The sequence below is a fragment of the Galeopterus variegatus genome, unplaced genomic scaffold (assembly GCF_000696425.1).
Source record: "Galeopterus variegatus unplaced genomic scaffold, G_variegatus-3.0.2 Scaffold2895, whole genome shotgun sequence".
Lineage (NCBI taxonomy): Eukaryota > Metazoa > Chordata > Mammalia > Dermoptera > Cynocephalidae > Galeopterus > Galeopterus variegatus.
The window spans coordinates 191,695-211,704 of NW_007729006.1; the positions used below are offsets into that span (position 1 = coordinate 191,695).

Below are 20,010 nucleotides of genomic sequence, written 5' to 3' on the forward strand. Positions count from 1 at the left end.
CTGGGATCCAAGCCAGACTCCTGGATGTCCCTCCACCCCCTCCATCCCCCTCACTCCCTCGCATCTATCAGTCTGTATGTCCTGTTCATCCCCCTTCGGTATTTCTCTAATTGACCCCTGTCCTCTTATCCCACTTGAGGCTGCCCTGGTCCAGATCCTCATCACATCTCACCTGGACCATCACAACCTCCTCCTGTTTTCCTGTGGTTGTTCTGAATCCCGACAGACCAGAGTTAAAATCCCATTTTAGGAGCTATGTGACCTTGGGTAAGTTATTGAACCTCTCCAGACCCCAGGTTCTCATTTATAAAATGTTGTAAAGATTAAATGAGATGCAACAATTTGGTGGGTGACTTTCACCAGCAATGCTGAGTGAAAGAAGCCAGACACAGAAGAATACATTAGTTTGATTTTACTCACATAAAAGTGAAAACTGGGCAAAGCTGAACCGTGGTGGTTAGGGTTGCAAACAAAGGTGGCAAAACTAGGAAAAATGAAGGAAATGATTATCCCAGAAGTCAAGATGGTGTTTACCTGGGGGGAAAAGGAGTGTGATCAGGAAGCCACAAAAGGGTAGCTTCTGGGAAGCTGGCAAGGTTCTTTTTACTTAACTGAGTGATAATTATACAGGTGTTCTCTTATAATATTTTTAGTTGATTTTGTGTGTGTGTGTGGCTGGCCTGTATGGGATCTGAACCTGTGACCTTGGGGTTATAAGGCTGTGCTCTAACAAATCTTTTTTTTTTTTTTTTTTTTGGCAGCTTGGCTAGGAAGGGGATCTGAACCCATGACCTTGGTGTTACCAGCACCACACTCTCCCAAGTGAGCTAACCAGATAGCCCTATTTTTTATAATTTTAATTATTGATTAAATTTTATATACATGTTTTATTTCATCATTTAAAATATTTTTTTAATTCAGTGGGATTTTCCATGTAAAGTGCTTAACCCAGCACTCAGAGCACAGGAAGAGGTAAGGAAACCTTGGTTACCAGGCTGTGTTTGGTAGTAGAATATAGAAAGATTAAGACACCATCTTTGTCCTCAAGGGGGTCCCAGCCTGCTGAACTTTCCTGCAGTCATAGAGCTCATGAGCAGTAGAACCAGGTTTTCTGAAGCCAAACCCCTTCTATTAAAGAAAGATTTATTTCATACAGAGGGACTGACCTAAAACCAGTGCCAAGAAATGGTAAGTGCTCCCCACCCAACAGCAGGTTCCATGGTTGATCCATATCTGTCTCCATTGATTGCACAGAGCCTGGCACCTGCAGGCCTCAGGGAGAAAGTGAAGAATGGAGGAGACCAGAGTATAACCCCCATGTTTTCCTTCTCACAGGCCAGCAAGGGAGGAGGGCCTGGGCCTGTGCCTCGCAGAAACTGGCCTGCTCTGGGAAGACACCCGGTGTCCCTCCCAGGCTGCCCAAGCCCACTGCCGATGGGCGAGAGGAAGGATGATGCTGCTGAGGAAGCCTGGCTGCAGCTGCGGCCCATAGAGCCCCTGCCCTCCCAGTGCTGCGGCAGCGGCTGTTCACCCTGCGTGTTCGACCTCTATCACCGAGACCTGGCCAGGTGGGAGGCAGCCCGAGCCCGCCAGGACAGGAGCCTGCTAAGTGGAGAGGACTCACAGGTGAGAGAAGCTGCTCCTCAGACAAGAGGGCCAGGGTGGCAGAGTCTCCCTGGCCTTGGCCCTGCTCGGTGCACCTGCTCTGGGAAGCCTCCCCCCGACTGGGCAGCAGAGAGCAAAGAGTGCACAATGGAAGCAGACAGCTCCAGGCTCAAGCCCCAGCCCTGCAGCCAACTTATTAGCAGCTGTGTGGGTTTAGGCAAAGTCCTTTCATCTCCGTAAGCCTTAGTTTCCCCATTTGTAAAGTGGGGATAAACATTTGTGGCCTTTAGCACAGAGCCTGACATGCATTTGATTTAACAAATGTTTATCAACTACCTATTATATACCAGGCCCTAGACACACGGGATTTGAGAGAGAACAAGACAGTCAGTCATTGCCTTCATACAGGAAACTAGCATTTATATAGTCGTTTCTACTAGGTGAATAGAGGATGTTGTTGTTATTTCTTCTCTGGCCCTTATGGACTTTTTCCTCCTTTTCTGAACTCCTATGGGATTGCAGGGTCTGGACCAAGCAGTTTAGCCCTTCATTATAATGTTTGAGAGAGTTCACAGTTACAATTACAGATGTCAGAACACTGTAGAGTTCAACCCTTTTATTACACAGATAGGGAAACTGAGGACCCATTTCTTCTGTCACTGTGTGTAGGTCTGATTTCGAATCTGTCCCCATCTGGTCTCCCACCTCTGAATGGGCTTCCCATTGTTCATGTCCCTTCCAACTAGTGTGGAATAGGGATCTCTCCTCCCTTTTCCACATCTGTTAATGCAGTCTGGCCTCACCATCACTTTTTGGCCAACCATTCTCCATTCTTGGGGTCCAGACTGGACCAAAGCTCAGTCATTTTTATACATGTTTCTAAACTATAGAATATACATCCTGCACAAATACAGTTGTTTTTTGAATCTTAAAACATGACTTTATATTTATCCCTGTTAAATGTCCCTTGTAGTTCTGCCACTTGGAGAGTGGTAGAGGAGACCAGAGCCCTCTGGCCTCTGCCGGCGACTGGGGGAATGTTCATGACAACTTTTGTGTTTCTTTCTTCTTGTTGCCCACTATGCCTGCATGGCTTACCCCTTCACTTCTTTCTGATCTCTGCTCAAATTTCATTTCTCTTCTTAACTCTCAGTATCACCAGACACCATTAAGATGTACTTGTTTATATGTTTATTGTCTATGTCTCCTTGCTAAAATATAAGTTCTGAAAGAGAAGGAGGCGCTGTCCTGCTCACTGTTCTCTCCTCAGTACCATGAGCATGTCCTGGCGTTACAGTCAGCACTCAATAATAAGTACTGGTTGAACAAATGAATGAGTTTCTCCCAGATCTGCTGAGTACCATGTCCTGTGTGCTCAGCGCAAAGAGGTTGATGATGAAAGTATCTTGCCAGGGTACCAGCCCTCAAAAAACCCAGTTTATAGAAGAGGGACAGAGAACCACAAGGATGTGATAGAAAGGGCATGAATGGGCCGGCCTGGTGGTGCACTGGAGAGTGCGCCACTTGGGAGCACGGCGGCACTCCCGCCGAGGGTTCGGATCCCATGTGGAGACCGGTTCCCGCTCACTGGCTGAGTGTGGTGCGGGCGCAACACCTAGGGTTGCGATCCCGTTGCCGGTCCCCGGTACGGGCGCAACACTGAGGGTTGCGATCCCGTTACCGGTCAGTAAAAAAGACAAAAAGGAAAAAAAAAAAAAAGAAAGGGCATGAACTAAGACCCAGTTCTGACAGATAATTGTGTGATGTTGGGCATGTCACTTTAGTTTGCTACACCTCAGTTTTCTCATCTGAAAATGGGGATGGTAATACTTTAGGTTGTTATGAAGATTTCATGGGATAAATACATAAAGTACCTGGCACATAGTAGGTGCACGGTAAATAGTAGCTGTTATCACCTATTATAGCAAATGGAAAGTGGGATGATAATACAAATTTTGTCTGTCTTATAAAATAGCATATTTCCACTGGGAGTGCAGCAGTGCTCCCGCCGCGGGTTCAGATCCTATATAGGAATGACCGGTGCGCTCACAGCGCTCACTGGCTGAGCGCAGTGCAGCCGGTCTCAAAAAGGACAAAAATAAAATAAAATAAAATAGCATATTTCAATCTAATGATAAATTTCATTTTTAACTTTTAATGAAATAATAATAATAGAAAAAGATTTTACATTTCCATAGCAATTTATATTTTATAACATGATTTTACATTGTTCTCTCACCTGACCCTCATGATAACCCAATAAAGTTATCAGGGATGAGAAGCACCATTCTACAGATGAGGAAAGTGAGACCCAGAGCATCAAATGATATGCCTAAGGCCCCACAGGTGGACAGTAGCTGAGCGAGACTAAACCCAGTTCTCCTGACTCCTAGCTCCGTGCTATTTGCAGAGCACCAGGCAGCAGTGACAGAGGGTGCCCGGGTGTTCTGGCTGATGATAAAGAGGTCATCCTGGCCTGGATGGGGGATGGGGGTGGGGTGCAATGGAGACAAAGCCTCCGATGCCAAGCCTGAAAGTTTGTCAATTCTATGACACTGTCAGCACTACTCTGTGTAACTGGGGTTCCAGAATTGGAACACATGGTGCTAGGCCTTGAGCTGAGCATGGGGGGATGGTCCCAGGAGTGAATTGACTGAGAGCATATTACATGAGAGAGAACTGTTAGTTGTGGCATTCAGAGAAAGCTTCCTGGAAGAGGTGCAGATGAGGGTAGAATGTTAAGGGCAGTGGGCTGAGACTTAGAATACATGAATTTAAGTCCCTGCTCACAGTGTGACCTTGGACAAGTAAGTCACTACCACTCAGGCCTCAGTTTCTCCATATGTAATATAAAGACATGGGGTTAGATCATCTTTATGGTCCCATCAGTTTCTAAATTCTGCAAATCTGGAGTTTAACAGGTTTAAAGGATGAGTAGGTCTTTCATACATTGGAGATGAATGTTCTGGACAGAAGGCACAGCCTGAGCAAATAAAGACTCAGAGGTAGGAGGCAGCAGAGGTAGAAGGGTATTCTTGGGAGGATGGGAAAAGTCTGATGCACGGGAGGTAAAATGAGGCTTTAGAGTCGTCCACTGGGCCTTTGAGTGTCCAGCTAAGGAGGCTGCACTTTATCCTGGGGCTGAGGGAACCATGGGAGGCACTGTAAGCTTAATATAAAGTGCTCTGGCATTCTTAGGCCAAAGCATGAAATGGAACTAAGGTGTAACTCTGTTACACAGGACACTTACCTGCTGAGACAGCCTCTCCTTGGGGAAAGTGGGAAGGATGCATGTTGGTGCTTGTGTGTCCCTTGAGCCCTGGATTTTAGCTGTTGGATCTTTTCCTATTGCAGAGCTGCCCCTCCAGCCTGAGCCCAGAGACCTTCCTGGCCTTCCACATCAGTGCCATGGACAAACTCACTGAGGATACCTACTATGTCCGGTTTGCACTACCTGGGAACAGCCAGCTTGGCCTGCGGCCTGGCCAGCACCTTGTCCTACGGTACACTCAGGTAGCGGGAGGACCAAACTTTACAGCCCTGCTTTGCCATTTGCTAGCTGGGTGGCCTAGGGCAACTTGCTTAACCTTCCTTAAGCCTCCATTTGTCATCTTCAAAGGAGACATAGTAATACATGAGGGTTCTTGGGATTGAACTCAATAATGCATTTTCCTAATAAATAATAGTAACATGAGCACTTTAATAGCATTTACCATCCCAGGCACAGTTCTGTGTGCTCATATGAGTGAACTCATTTAACCCTTACGAAGTTCTGTGTGCTAGATGCCATTATCATCCCCAGAGAAAATTGAAGTCTGAGAGCTTCAGGCACTTGCCCAAGGTCACACAGTTAGGAAATGTTGGAGCCAGGATTTGAAGGCAAGCAGTCTGGCTCTAGGGTCTATTGTATTAACTTAATATTATTAGCACCAGTTGATAGAAAGGACACTGTCATTGAGAATAAGGGACTTGCCCAATATCACATAGCTAATAAGTCATGGAGCCAGGATTCTAGCCCAGACAGCCTGGCTCCAGAGTTACACTCTTAACCACTCCTCAGAGGTTTCTTCTTCCTCCCACCCTACTTTGGCACTCTACTGACACCCCAATCTCCACTCCTAGCTGCACAGGGACAAGACCCTTTGAGATGTCCAGGTGGTGATGACTGCCGGGCAGTTGGCTCTATGGGTCTGAGACTTAGCAGAGAAATTTGAGCTGCGTGCGTGGATTTGGGAGTCATTGGCACATCCCTGGATGGCATGTGGGAATGTGTGTGCATGGAAAGAGGAAAGGGCATAAGACTGAGTCCTGGAAAAACCAGCGTTCATGGTATTGGCAAGAGAAAAAGGAGCTGATAAAGGAGACAGAAGGTGCAGCCAGAGGACAAGTTGGGAACCAGAAGAGAGCTTATTGCTGGTCAGACTCTGGCCAGTTGCCTCACACTGGCCCCTGGTGTTTGCGTCCAGTTCATTCTGGCCTGTGTCCTGGCTGGTGGTCCTTGAAGTTCACTATTCCAGTGGGCAAGAGGGGCCACAGGGCAGGTCACAGCCCCACGCAACCCTCTATCCATAAACCAGGGATGCACAGAACTCCCTGCCTCTAGATTAGCTCCTCTCCTCCCTCCTCTCTGCCACTCCAGTGACATTCCTAACACACACATCTAACCAAGTCACTCCCTGTTCAGATACCTTCTGGTGCTTCACATTGCCTGCATGATGACATCTTAACCCAAGACCTTCAGCTTCCTTTCCCACCAAGTTCTTCTCCCTCCCTCACCCCATACACGCCCCTTGTCTCAGCTCCTGATCCACTTCCGGTTCCTGACTTGCCCACATTGTCCTACCTCTACTCTTTTGCCCAGGCTATTCCCTCTGCCTGGAATTACTTCCTTCTGTCCCCACTTTCACCTGTCAGTGGCCTGCTCGTCCTTCAATACCCAACTCCAGGAGGCTTCTGCAGTTCCCCAAATGAGAGTGGTCACTCCTTCTGAAACATGTCAGTTTTTACCTCTTTTGCCACAGATGTCATAGTGCTCTTTGCATCGAGGCCATGTCATATGTTCTGCTCCTTTTTTTCTCATTTGTTTCATAAGCCTTTATTAAATATTTACATCCAGCTCCCCTGCTTTTGATGCATTAGGACAGGGCCTTTTTAATCTTTACATACCTCAGAGAAGAAAGTTTTACACATAGTAGGACTTGAGAAAGGAGTGCTTAAGTGCTCTTGGGAAGCTTTGAGGAGTAAGGTGAGGAACCTGGCTCTGGAGTCAGAGCTGTGATTGAATTCTAGCCCTGCCAGTCCACAGCCATACCACCCTGAACGTGCCTGATCTCATCTGAATTCTAGCCCTGCCAGTGACTTCCCTTCTGTAAGCATTGGATTCTGTGTTTGGGTCATTATTTGAGTTAAATGAGATAACGCATATAATATGCTTGGTGCATAGTAGGCATTTAATATGACATGGCTATTATTATCACTCATGATTGTTATCCCTATCCCATTGTTGATAACATTGTAGAGAGGATTCATGTGTGGGATAGAGATTTGGACTAGGGCCTCTTTGAGGATCCTTCCAGTTTCTCTGAGAAGAGATCAGGAAAAACCACAGTAATGTCCCCAAAACAGCTCACATCATCAGTGCACTTTTTTTTAAAAATTTTTATTTATTTATTTATTTATTTATTTATTTATTTATTTATTTATTTATTTATAAAAGATGACCGGTAAGGGGATCTTAACCCTTGTCTTGGTGTTGTCAGCACCACGCTCAGCCAGTGAGCGAACTGGCCATCCCTATATGGGATCCGAACCTGTGGCCTTGGTGTTATTAGCACCGCACTCTCCCGAGTGAGCCACGGGCCGGCCCATCAGTGCACTTTTTGAAGCACTCTCCCATCTTTAATCCCAGTGGAGCCACAAAACCAGAACACAGATGGCTTTTCCAATTTTATAGAAAGGGCAGCTAAGGGATTAAATGACCAGCCCGGGGTCTCACAGCCAGCACATGGCAGTGGGTGATCCCAGTGCCCTTTTTTATGCTGCCCCTTGCCTGCCCTTCAGTGAGATCCTCTGGGGATGACTGGACCTCCCCTTCACTTTCAGCAGCCTGGCAGAGGAGGTACCTGATAAGGGTTTGTTGAATGACTGGCTGACTGCCTGACTGTGTGCTTCTCTTTCCCAGAGGGATAGTAGATGACTTAGAAATTCAGAGAGCCTATACGCCCATCAGCCCTGCCAATGCAGAAGGATACTTTGAAGTTTTAATTAAGGTGAGTTGACTGTCAAGGATGCTGTAAGATGCCACGGACTGGTGTCTCCTTGGCCAGCTTGGTCAGGATGGGGCAGTTCTCACTGACATGAGAAAAGCCATTGTTCACATGGGAGGAGGCTGACTTGAGGGAGGAGAGGGGACAGGTGAAGAAGGCCTTCTCCTACCTCCTTCTTTCCTGGGGAAGGGGAGATGCCCAACAGAGGACATATTCTTGACACATTTTAGTAAAAGAAGGCTCTCATAGAGAAAGGGAAAGCTGCTCATTCTCACCTTTTTACCCGTCAATGAAGAGTGAACACTGAGCTGGCAGGGGAAGGGAAACCAAGTCCCTCCACACCTACTGTGTGCTGGGTACTGGAGTCCAGAGGTGAGTCAGACATGGTGCCTGCCCTAGAGAAACCCAGGCCAGGACAAGTGACCAGACCAGGACCATGCAGCACGACAGATACCATGACAGAGGAGGCCCAGCCCAACTCGGGGAGCTGGGGGTGCAGGGAAGACAGGCTGGGGTTCCTAGCAGAAGCCATATATTTAAGGACAGGAAATTAGAGGGAAAATGTGGGCAGGAAGCACTGGGAACAGTGTGGCCGGTGGCAAAAAGGGGCATGACTGGGGGAAGTAAGTTATTCATCCTGGAACAGAAGGGGGGCATGCCAAGGCAGCAGGATGCAAGCTGAGAGAATCAGGCAAAAGGTGGGCCATGGAGGACCTCGTGGACTGAACTAACCTGACATCACCTCTCAGGGGAAGTTGGGCAGGGGCAGGCATTTGAGTTGGGCCTTGAAGAAGGAGTACAACCTGGCAGTGGCAGGGAATGGCACTCTAGGCCAAGGGGATGGATAACCAAAGGCAGGGAGGGGTGAAATAGAACAGGTCATCTGGGAACTGTACCCAGTCTGAGTGGTGAGGGGAGAGGGTGCTTGTGGAGGAGCAGGGGTTGGTGGAGGAGTGGGCAGAGATGAGATGGACAGATAGGTTGGATACAAAACACCCTGGAGACCCAAGGAATAGATAACAAACCTATAAGAAGTCATGGAGGTCCAAGTACATGGACAAAACAATTAGGTTGAACTACATGAAATTGTTGATGCTCTAACATTTTTGACTTACAGAAACAGCAGTTTCGTATGGCTCAACCTAATATATAGCTCTAGATCATAATTTCCCAAATGGGATCTTAGGAAATACCAGTATTTAAGAGTAGCTTTCACTTCCTTCATCTCCTCTATGAGACATGAATTATTATCCCTGTTTCATTGATAAGCAAACTGAGGCCCTAGGAGGACCCAAGGCTCCACAGCTAGTAAGATGTGCTGCTGGTGGGTAAGCCCTGGCCCCCTGACTCCGAGACCCCAGCACTGTCTCTGGCTTCTGCCTTCCCTGCCTGCCTTCAGAACCTGAGTGTTTATTCCCTCACACATAAGCTTGGATGGGATCCCTTCTCCACGCAACTGTTTGTCTGGGAGATTCCACAAATCCTCTCCAAATGGCCTGCTTCCCCAAGCTGCTTGTCTGGGTATGTTTCTGTTGAAAGGATAAGCCTGGAGACAGTTCTTCAGGGCAGCTGGATCTCTCCCAGCTGCAAGGCTGATTTTCTCCTTCGTTTACCGGGAAGCCTCTCTTTAGAGAGATGCTTAATTATCCCTAAGCTGCTGGCTAGGAAGAGCTGGAAATGTCTTTGCAAATGGGGAAGGCAGGCGGGGTTTTATAGGTTTACCCTCCCAGGTAGAAGGAAGGAGGAACTCCCATTTCTCAGGCACCTTCTGGGCACTAGGCACTGCTTCTAGCTCTTTATTCTCATTGTCTCATAACCACCCTACAGAGTAGATCATATTATCTCTATTATACGGGTGAGAAATTGAAGCTTCAATGTCATTGTCCCGAGGCCCCTCAGGTAATAATCGTATGATCTAAGTGGAAGGACAAAAGTTCCATGTCAATTCTATTTAACAAGAGTGTATCAAGCATTTCCTCTGTGCCAAGCTCTGTGTGGGTGCTGGAGACACGGAAGAATCCTTCCCTTCTCCTTGGGTGCCATCTGTGCCAGAGGGCCTCTAAGGTCACAGCTGGGGTTGTGTCTCCCCCAAGACTGGGGCAAAAAAACAAAGCATGCTCTGCGACACAGCCTTCAGCAAAGCAGGAGAAAAACCATACCCTCCTTCCCAGACCTTGTCCAGGTAAGCCAAGGGCTTCCCTTGCTTTATGCAGATGGTGCCCAAGGAAGTCAGGAGTGGTATTGGAGATGGCTATGGGTGCTTCAAAGCAGGTCTGGGGACCAAAGCCCAGTCTCTCCTTCAAGTCTGGCTATAATCTCACTCCACACACTATTCTAGTCCTGTCTCCCCACGCTTCCTGCACATCCCCACTCTACCATGTTTACTCATTCTTCCCAAAACACAACCCAGCCTGTTCTACCATCCCATGCCTGATGTCCAGAATCCTTTCTGCACTCCTGCTCCCATTCCCAGTGAATTTGATCTTGCCCATCCTTCAAAGTCCAACTGAAATGCCTTCTCTTCCAGGAATCCATCCTTGATCCCTCTCCATGGAAGTGACTGCATCTTCTTTAGGGTTCTCCTAGCACTTTATCCTTCTCATGGAGTATTAGGTCATCTCTACCTTGTGTAATGTCTGAGACTTAGGTCTCTCCTAGATTGTGAGCTCCTTAAGGGGAGATCCTGAATCTCGATTAATTGGTTGATTGATTGATTGAATCATTCATTCACATATTTATTAAGTCCTTCCCATGGTTCAGACACTGGCTACCTTCATGGAGTTTAAGGTCCAGCTGTCTTCCCTGCAGCCCCAGCATGGTGCCTGGCACAGAGTGGGCAGGCACCCAGGAAATGTGGACTCCCCTCCCCGCATGGAGGAATCCCTTCTACAATCTTCATTTTTTCATCCATCCAGGAGATGGTGTAGGATAATGCAGAGATTACAAATGCATGGCCTGCAAACTGAATCCAGTGCACAAATGTATTTGGTTTTCACCTGCATAGTGTTTTAAATTTTTGAATTAATTGCTGACATTTCAGAAATGGGAGATTTTAAATAAAAATATGGACTTCCTGCTTCTCTTGGAAAATCAGAAGATCTGGCATCATCAGCCCACAAACTATTGCCTGAAAGCTCCAAAGTGGCTTCCCTCTTTAGAAGGAGCATTCACTCACCAATTTATCATAGTTCCCACCACTCCCTACTGTCGCCCTGACACTGAGACTGAGTGTTAATTGCCATTAATGAAATCATCACCAAGTTCTTCATTTAGTTGTATTACCTGCATGTCCTTTATACGCATTTGGGTTTGAGACCTCTGGGGTAGTTGCTATAGATACTATGGATTCTTATCCCAGCCTTGCTATCTACCTTCTGGGTAAGCTTCTTGGCCTCATCTGAAAATTGGGAATAACAGTACCAACTTTGCAGGATGAGGAGGAAGATTAAATGAGATAATATATGTAAAGAACTTAGTATTGCAGGAAGAGCTCCACATTAATGGCTAATCTGATTTGTGTTGGCAACATGTGCCTGTCCCACTGAGATCTTCCTGTGTTTGCTTCCAGTGCTACCAGACTGGGCTGATGTCCCGGTATATCGAGTCCTGGAGAGCAGGAAACACAGCTTTCTGGCGAGGACCTTTTGGAAACTTCTTCTATAAACCAAACCAGGTCAGTGCTAGCACCCTAGTCCTTAGGAGATCCCCTTTGGCTTATCCTCCAGGGATGTGCTTTTCATGTTTCAGGCCATGGAATCTCACTATGCCGTTCTCCCTGAGCTTGAACCCAATCCTGAGAATATCCTTGGGTTTGGACGCAGTGGAGATGCAATAGGCACTAATAAACAAAACTGCCTGCCCGTGCTCTATGAGTATCCATGGCTGCCCATTACTTAGAAAATCAGACTTGTGTACTTAGTGTTTAGGACCCCATACCATCTGGCCCTCAGATACCTTTCCAATTTCACATTTCAGTCACAAGACTAAATATATCCCATGGCTTCCTAAATATACACTGTAGTTTCCTAAATACACGCCATGACTCCCTGCTTGGGGCCCACTGCCTCTGAATATGGAAGGCTCTTTCCCTCATCTTCATGGCATGTGAAAATCCTTCCCCAACTTTCCCAGAAAGAATTTGTTATTTCTGATCAGTTGGTGCATATCTGGAAAGCAGTTTGGCAGTATGTATCAAGAATCTTCAAATCCTTTGACCCAGTAATTCCATTTCTGGAAGTCTGTTCTATGGAAAGAATCCAAACTGCTTACTCTTTTGCATGTATTCATTGCATCTTTCCTTATAATAGCAAAAAATTGGAGGCAACTGAATATCCAACAACCATAGCTAAGTACACTGGGTTACAGCTACTTGACAGAATATTATCCTGGATTTTAAAATTGTGTATATAAATGATGTTATTACATGTCTATGCCATACGATCAAGTGACAAACACCAGGTACCAAAGTGAATATACAACAGGTCGGTTAAACCAAGTTAAAATGCACAGAAAAAATATGAAGAGAAAATGCAATGACATGTTAGCACCTCTGGGTGGTAGAATTATGGGTGATTTTTATTTTCTTCATTATACTTTCCAAATTATCTGCAATGAACACATATTACTTTTATAATTGGGAAAACAAAGCAAAACAGAAACAAATGGAAAAGAATGAATCATGCCTTCTTGTTCATTCTTTTTATTTAATTTAAAAATAGCTTTTATTGTTTTTTCCTTATTACAAATGCAGTACATGTTTATTACCAAAAAAATCAGCAGATATAGAGAAACAAAAACAAGAAAATAAAAAACACCCACAGGCTGTCTACTCAGACACACCAGTCTTACTACCTTGTATGTCCTTTCAAATCCTCTTCCATGTGTGGGTGTATATACAAATGTGCACAAGCACACACATACACACATGTATGTATGTATGTATGTATAATGATATCAAACACGTATTTGACACCTATGTGCCAGGCTCTGACCTTGCTGTGCAGTAACTCATTTAATCGTCACAACAGCTCTTAGGTACTACTGCCCCCATTTTATAGATGTGTGGGGTGCATATATAAATACTCTTCCACAATATTCTCCTCATACGATGCTTAGCACAGCATTTTTAGCAGAGTATGCCCCTGTCCCCAGGCCCTTGAGAGCAGGGAATAGGAATTGTTCCTGTTTCCTCCTGGCCTAGAATGGACATCGTATGACTATTGTCCTGACCACCTTTTCTGGGTGGAGCCTCTCGATGACTGGGGCTACTCCTTTTCATCCACAGAACACTTGAAGGCCCCTGCATTTCTAATCTAGGAAGGTTGTAGGGCCCAGCAGTGAGAAAAAAGAGATGGCATCTCACACAGTAATATTTAGCCCCTGAATTCCAGCTAAGTCTTGGCTTTGCTCCCATGAGGACGCTCAGGGTGTTCCTGCCCTCTTCTAGTCCATTTTTCTGCTCTGCAGTTGTTTCCATTACAGATGGATACTACATCAACCCTGAGGACTGACACGTTAGCATCTGTCTGTGCATTCATTCAACGTACAGACACAAGTATCCACCCAGAGCCCCGCCTATGCTGGACTCTGGAGACCCAGAGATAGGTCAGACAAGGCCCCTGTCCTCCAGAAGCTCACAGTCTGACGGGAGAGACACACACATACAGATGACAACAACACAGTATGACCAGTGTTCTGCAGAAGGATGCACAGGAAACTGTGGGAACACAAAGGAAGGACCCCTCCCAGCTCAAGGAAGGCTTTCCAGAAGACAACCTGAGCTGAGTTGGAAGAAAGAGGAGGAGCATGGCAGGCTAAAGACTTGGAGGCTGGAGAGAACTCAAATATAGGACAGAATGGCATGGCCATTCCTGACAGTAGCTGACAGGAGGGAGTCTCAGGAGTTAGCAAGCGGAAGGAATCTAATTGGATTAAGCCTAGGCTCCGCACCAGGCACTTTATGTCATTTCATTTAATCCTCACAACAGTTCTGAGATAGGTGCTATTACCAGTGGAGAAATTGAGACTCAGATTGGTGAAAGAGCTAGCCAAGGTTAGGTGGTTGGGGATTTATACACAGAGACCTAATCTCTAGAAGGAGGGAGGTGAATAGCTCTCTGCATGGATCATGCACTAACCATTAAGGCATTGATCTTAAAGAGGATTGCCCTTCTTTAAGAGACCTAGAGCCTGGAAATGGGTTCAGTGAGGAGGAGTTTATGGAACCAGGTCCTCTTGGAGTGAGAACTTACCTTTATTGCTTGGCTCTCTTGTGCCAGTGCTGTGCTAGGCACTTATGTATATTATCTCATTTGGTCTAGAGAAGAGCAGGCTCAGGGGTCCAAGCTGGGGCCCTGAGATCTCTGCTGGGCTGCCCTGGGGTTGAGGAAGCAGCCCAGAGAGCAGGGATGGGGTAGGGTTGGGGAGTGGGCAAGGCTTTGGTGGGAACAGGTTCAGCTCAGTGTGAGGTGGAGAGCCCTCACAGACAAGGGAGTTGGCGTATAGTAAATAAAGCAAGCTGCCTTGGAGGTAAGGAGCTCCCTATAGTGAGCAGAAGTATATAGGCAGAGAGTCCTTGTGATGGTGCTTTAGAAGGCAAATAAGCCACTTACAGGATGGCCTACACCGATATGTTCCCATTCAGCCTCAAGATTTCATAATCTCTGACCTCACATGCCTTTCACAAGGGAAGATGGCTTCCTGGAAGAGGTAGAAAGAGGACAGAGATGGACACCCAGGAAAAGCATTGCTGTCAAATTCAAGCAAGCCCGAGAAAAGGCTCCATAGTGGGGTGGGTGGGGTGAGACCCCCCCAACTCACCTGTCATCTGATGTACCTGTTCTGTTCCCCAGTATGGTGAGCTCCTCATGCTGGCTGCGGGCACAGGCCTGGCCCCCATGGTGCCCATCCTGCAGAGCATCACAGACAATGCAGATGATGAGACCTTTGTCACTCTGGTCGGCTGCTTCAAGACTTTTGAGGGCATCTACCTGAAATCCTTCCTCCAGGAGCAGGCCCGTTTCTGGAACGTCCGTACCTTCTTTGTACTCAGCCAGGTGAGCCCAGGGTGGTGACTTCCTTCACCAAGACTCTGCTGTCCTCTTGCACCTGTCCTGAGCACCAGCTGTGGCCTCCCCACCCCATGCTGTAATAATAATTCCTGCCACTGGTGGAGCACCCACCGTGTGCCTGGCATGGAAGGCAGGTATCATCATGTTTATTATACAGGTGAGGAAATGGGAGCTCAGGGAGGTGAAGGTGGCAGCCGTGTCTTGCTGCTACATGGGGGCAAGACCAGGACTGGAGCCCAGGTCTGTGTGCTTCCTGAGCTCCAGCTTGCCCCACCATGCTTGCTGCCCCCCATCCGCCCTCTGGCATCATAAGTTACGCAGGCCAGAGGCCTGGCTGTGCAGTCAGAGGGCAGGCCACAGACGTCCTCCAGGCTGTGCTGAGTGCCTCAAGGCAGGGACCACATGTCAGGATTAGCACTCTCACTTCAGTGCTTAGCATAGTGGCAGGCACAGAGTAGGGGACTCAGACAGTGACTGATAGAGTAAACTGGATCCGAGTTCACTGCATTTATTAGGGTCCCTACCACCTTGGTTTGTCCCTCTCTGGGAGGATAGCTGCCATAAACTCATCAAGCTGCAGATTCTCTAGCAGAAGCGAGCCTACCACCTGATTCTCCGTCCCCTCTGTTCACTCAGGTGACCCTTCCTGGGCTCTCCCCCCAGGCCATAGTGTGGGGGACCATCTTTGCCCCTTATCTCAAGCCAGGCCCCCAGCTGCCTTGTTCACGTGCCGTCCCCCATCTGTATTTACTTCTCCTTTCTGCATCCCTGCAGGGGCCTCCCTTGCATTCCATGTTGCTCAGGGTCAGTCTTATTGCCCTGTACTGTAGAGCCCACTCTCATCAATTTCCTTTTTGAGGCAAGCTTTAGATAGTCCCTAAAGACTTAGGAGATCCCCAGCATTGTGGCTGGGGGCAGGAGGTCAGGAATCTGGATCTCCCTTCCTGGTACCAGAGTTCCTAGGGTCTCCAGGGCCCAGGGTCTGCGGGCCTGTCCAGGTGGTAGAATGCTCAGGCTCATGCTTGGTGAACATTAGTAGCATCAGGGAAGTGCCCAAGGCAGGGGACTGAAGCCAAGGCTGGTGTGCAGCCTGGGTGGTGGAGGGTGGGGGAAGGGCCACCGCTGCCCAAAGGTACAGTAAGCCCTGCCCGAGAGCCTGGGCAGTGACGGTGAGAGCAGGGGCAGGAAGGTAGCACCCAGCAGAGACACCCAGCTGTTGGCCAGCCTTCCTTTCTCTCCTCTGTTCCCCAACCACATGCCAGGTGTAAGGGACACAAAAATGGACATGACCCCTTCACTGCCCTCCAGACACTCACTGCCTATGGGGGAGAGCACCAGGGCTTGCTGATAACAGCTCCCCTTCCTTAACCACTTTCTCTGTGCCCAGCACCATTCAGAGCACTTTATATGTATTGACTCATTCAGTCCCCACCATGATCATACGAGGCTTGTGCTGCCATCATGCCCCTTTTACAGATGTGAAAACTGAGGCACAGAAAGATTAAGAACCTTGCTCAAGGTATCCCAGCTAACTGGTGGAGAGCTGGGTATAAACCAGGTGGTCCTGCCCAGAGGCCATGCTCTAAGTTGCTATCAGTGTAAGACAGCGCAGCACAGGTTCCGTGAGAGTGTTCAGGATGCTGGTGGTGAGGGCGGGCTTTGCAGAGCAGACGGTATAAACCAGGTGGTCCTGCCCAGAGGCCATGCTCTAAGTTGCTATCAGTGTAAGACAGCACAGCACAGGTTCCGTGAGAGTGTTCAGGATGCTGGTGGTGAGGGCGGGCTTTGCAGAGCAGATGGCATTTGAGCCTGGGCTTGAGGGTTGCACTGAAATTCACCAGCACGGAGGACTTTAGCCCTGGGCCAGAGCTTTGATGATGCTGGTGGACTGGGGTCGGGCAGGTGAGTGGGCTGGACTGCAATGGTAGGGGCAGGTGAAGGGGGTGACTGTGGTGGCTCCTGCCCATCACACTCCCTTGACTCAGGATACTCCTTCTCCTCCCTGGGCCACAGCAACAACATCCTCAAGCGTGTCCCAGCTCTAGCCACTCCCATTTGTCCTTTATCCTGCAGCCTGAAGGGCAGATCTGCCCCCACCCCCACCTTTCCCTGGCTCCTTGCTGCTCTCAGGACAATGTCCAAGTGCAGTGGCCTGCCAGCCTCTGCAGCCTGCCCTCCCTGCATGCTGTGTCCTGGTGTCACTGGTCTGCTCATGGATACAAGTGTGCCATGCTGTCCTGGCTGCTAGGCCTTTCCTCATGCTGTTAGCCCTGCTGGGAGAGCTCTTCCCACCTTCTTCACCTAACACTCACTCATCCCTCAGTCTCTTCAGAGGTGTAGCTCCGTCCTGGAAGCTCTCTCAGAGCCCCCAGGCTGGCGGTGATGTCTCTGCTGTCACAGTCCTGGCTCTCCTCCTTCACAGCACCCCCACTGCACTACCAGTGTTTATGGGGCTCAGGGTGACTAGCCCGAGGGAACTGGGCAGTGGGAAGGAGAGGCGAAGCAAGCTGCCATGGGGGGAGTGTGGGAAGATCCAGATTGTCAGAGAGGGTCCCCCTCATCAACACCAGAAGGCCCGCAAAGTCAGACAAGCACTGTGAGGCCTGGCTCCAGAGCCCTGTGCGTGCACCTGACAACAGAGGCCTCTGTTCACGAGCCTCTACCAGGGGTTGTGCTATCACTGTGGCTCGCCAGACAGTGCCTTTCCACAGCCAGTGCCCTCAGCACAACAGCTCAGAGAGGTCATGGTCACTCAGCCAGGAAGTGGCAGTGGAGCTAGGATTCCAGCTCCTCCTGTGTCCCCCAATCCTGCCTCTCTACCATCCTGGGATTTAACAGCTCGCCTTCATCGAATCTGCAGTGAAGGTCCTGCACTGGTTTTGGGTTTTTGTATTTGTGTGCTGGTTACATGGTTTCTTCTCTTCATTAAAATTCTTCAGACTGTATATACTTAATGATTTGTACACTTTTCTATGTGTATGTTATACTTCAATAAAATGTTTACTTAAAAAAATAGAAGAAATTGCTCCTAGTCAGCTGGAGGTGGAGCTTTCATTTTGTGGCCCTGAGGAAGAAAGCCACAAGCTAAGGCCGGAAAGGGCCAAAACAGAGATGGAGCCTGGCTCCCTTGGGGCATCGCACATCCCTGGAGTGCTTGCTAGCATAGCCTTCTTGTGGGACAGAAAGAAGCCCTTTCCTGGGGAAGGCACTGCTGACTGTGTCACATGCAGCCAGGATGGGGCCGGAGCCTTGTCTGTTTTGAGCAGCTGCCGTATCCCCAGTGCCCAGCATGGTGCACTCAGTACATATCTGTTAAATAAATAAGTCCACTGAAACCTTAAATGAATGGAAATTATGCTGCAAGGGTAATAGTGATGGATAACCTTGGAAAGAGTTTGGGAAACCCAGGGTCATGGGGAGAAGACAGAGGTGGCAAGACAGTGGGGCTCCAGTTCTAGTCCTGCCACTGCCCCTGCCTCACTGAGTGCCCTGAGGGAAGCCCCTGCTTCCTCGTTCCTCATCTGCTGTATGAGAGGAACAACCCACCCACAGGCTTGCACAGAGGGAGATGAGGAAGTGCCTGGCTCATGGTAGGGCTTGGCATGGGTTGGCTTCCACCCCCTCTGCCTCAGTTTCCTCATTTGGCAGAGAAGAGCTGGCTGGGTGAACTCTGAGGACCTCCCAACAGTTACCCCCGCTATTTCTTGTCTTCCCAGGAGAGCTCCCCAGAGAAGCTTCCCTGGAGTTACCGGGAGAAGACTCACTTTGGCCGCCTGGGCCAGGACCTAATTGAAGAGCTGCTCAGCTGCTGTCGGAGAAAGCCATTTGTATTGGTGTGTGGCTCAGTTGAGTTTACCAAGGACATGGCTAGGTGTTTGCTGTGTGCCGGCCTAACCAAGGACTCCTACTTCCTCTTTTAGTCTAGGCTTCCCCTCCAAAGCCCAGGCCAGGGCCTATTCCTATGACACAGGAAGGAGCACAGACTAAAATTTGAAGACACGGAGTCCAGGCCTGGCCCTGCTGCTAGCTTGCCAGGTGTCTTGGGGGCAAGTCTCTATACTTCCGTTTCTCATCTGCCCCATAAAGTTAATCATTCTCTCCCAGCCTCCTGCTGTGCAGAGGGAGGCCAGGGGCTATACGTGTTCCAAGGAGGCAAGCATCCAGCCTGGGAGTCAGGGAGGACTCCTTAGAGGAAGCCCAGTCCAGGCTGAGCTCCAGGATGAGTAGGATTTGGGCAGGAGAAGAGGCGAGAGGAGCTTCCCTGGCTCTCTGATTTAGAGGGTTTCTTGGGAGCTCCAACCATGGCCTCAGCACCAGCTCAGGTTAGGTGCTCCATCGGTATTTAGGGAATGATCCTAAAAGAAGCCAAGAGCCCTTTGGAGGAGGACCTTGCCTAAAGTACCTCCAGTGCCATGAGCCTAACATGCCGAAGGTCTTGGGTTCTTTGACTTGACCATGTTCTTAGAGCAAGGTGGGGCCCTGGATTACCTTTGTATTGGCCCCAAGCCTTTCCCACTGCAAACTGCTTTGCTCTCAGTGACCCTTCCCTGGCTCAAGAGCCCAGCTCAGAGTCCTTTCCCCAGTAAAAGAGAAGGCACAGGAAGCAAGTGCCCCTCCCTCCTCCTGCAGGCAGCAGGCTCAGCCTGTGCCTTCAGCTCCAGAGCCCTGGCAACAGTTGCTATGGAGATCTAAAGATAGAGCTGGAGTCCAGAGACCTGGGTTCCTCTCTTGGCTCTGCCCACTGAGCAGCAGCTGATTCCAGTTCACCCACCCATCTCCTTCCCACCCCACCCCTTCCATCCTGCACAAGGCATGCCCTGCCCAGGGAACCCAGCACCCCTGGGCAATGTACTGCAGTTAATGAATTCTGCTTTTCAAAGCCTAGGCTCCAGTGTATGCACCAGCTCAGGCTGTCTATAGGCCGTCCCAGAATCAGAATACTAAGCCATGGGATCTTAGAGTTAGACTTTTAGAGTCACAGAATTGCAGTCCTTATCACATCCATGCTGAAAGTTCAGGACACCAGAAAGCATTTAGTCCAACAGATTCATTGTATAAATGGGGAAACC

The 20,010-nt window shown here is 48.7% G+C and overlaps 1 protein-coding gene across 1 annotated transcript; it reads left to right on the plus strand.

Moving 5' to 3' along the window:
• The first annotated feature begins 1,434 nt into the window (after window positions 1–1,434).
• On the plus strand, window positions 1,435–19,653 carry LOC103599246 (NADH-cytochrome b5 reductase-like). The gene is made up of 6 exons (XM_008583359.1): window positions 1,435–1,626; window positions 4,960–5,108; window positions 7,787–7,874; window positions 11,440–11,544; window positions 14,723–14,926; window positions 18,658–19,653. The coding sequence occupies exons 1-6, from the start codon at window positions 1,435–1,437 to the stop codon at window positions 18,859–18,861; spliced, it is 942 nt and encodes a 313-aa protein (XP_008581581.1). The 3' UTR covers window positions 18,862–19,653.
• Window positions 19,654–20,010: the final 357 nt, after the last annotated feature.

What these genes read in the sequence shown, in the direction of transcription:
- LOC103599246 (XM_008583359.1), top strand. Translation starts at nt 1,435, where the DNA reads ATGGGCGAGAGGAAGGATGATGCTGCTGAGGAAGCCTGGCTGCAGCTG. An exon ending in ACTTTGAAGTTTTAATTAAG is followed by an intron (nt 7,875 to 11,439) that starts GTGAGTTGACTG and finishes GTTTGCTTCCAG; the next exon opens with TGCTACCAGACTGGGCTGAT. An exon ending in TCTTCTATAAACCAAACCAG is followed by an intron (nt 11,545 to 14,722) that starts GTCAGTGCTAGC and finishes TCTGTTCCCCAG; the next exon opens with TATGGTGAGCTCCTCATGCT.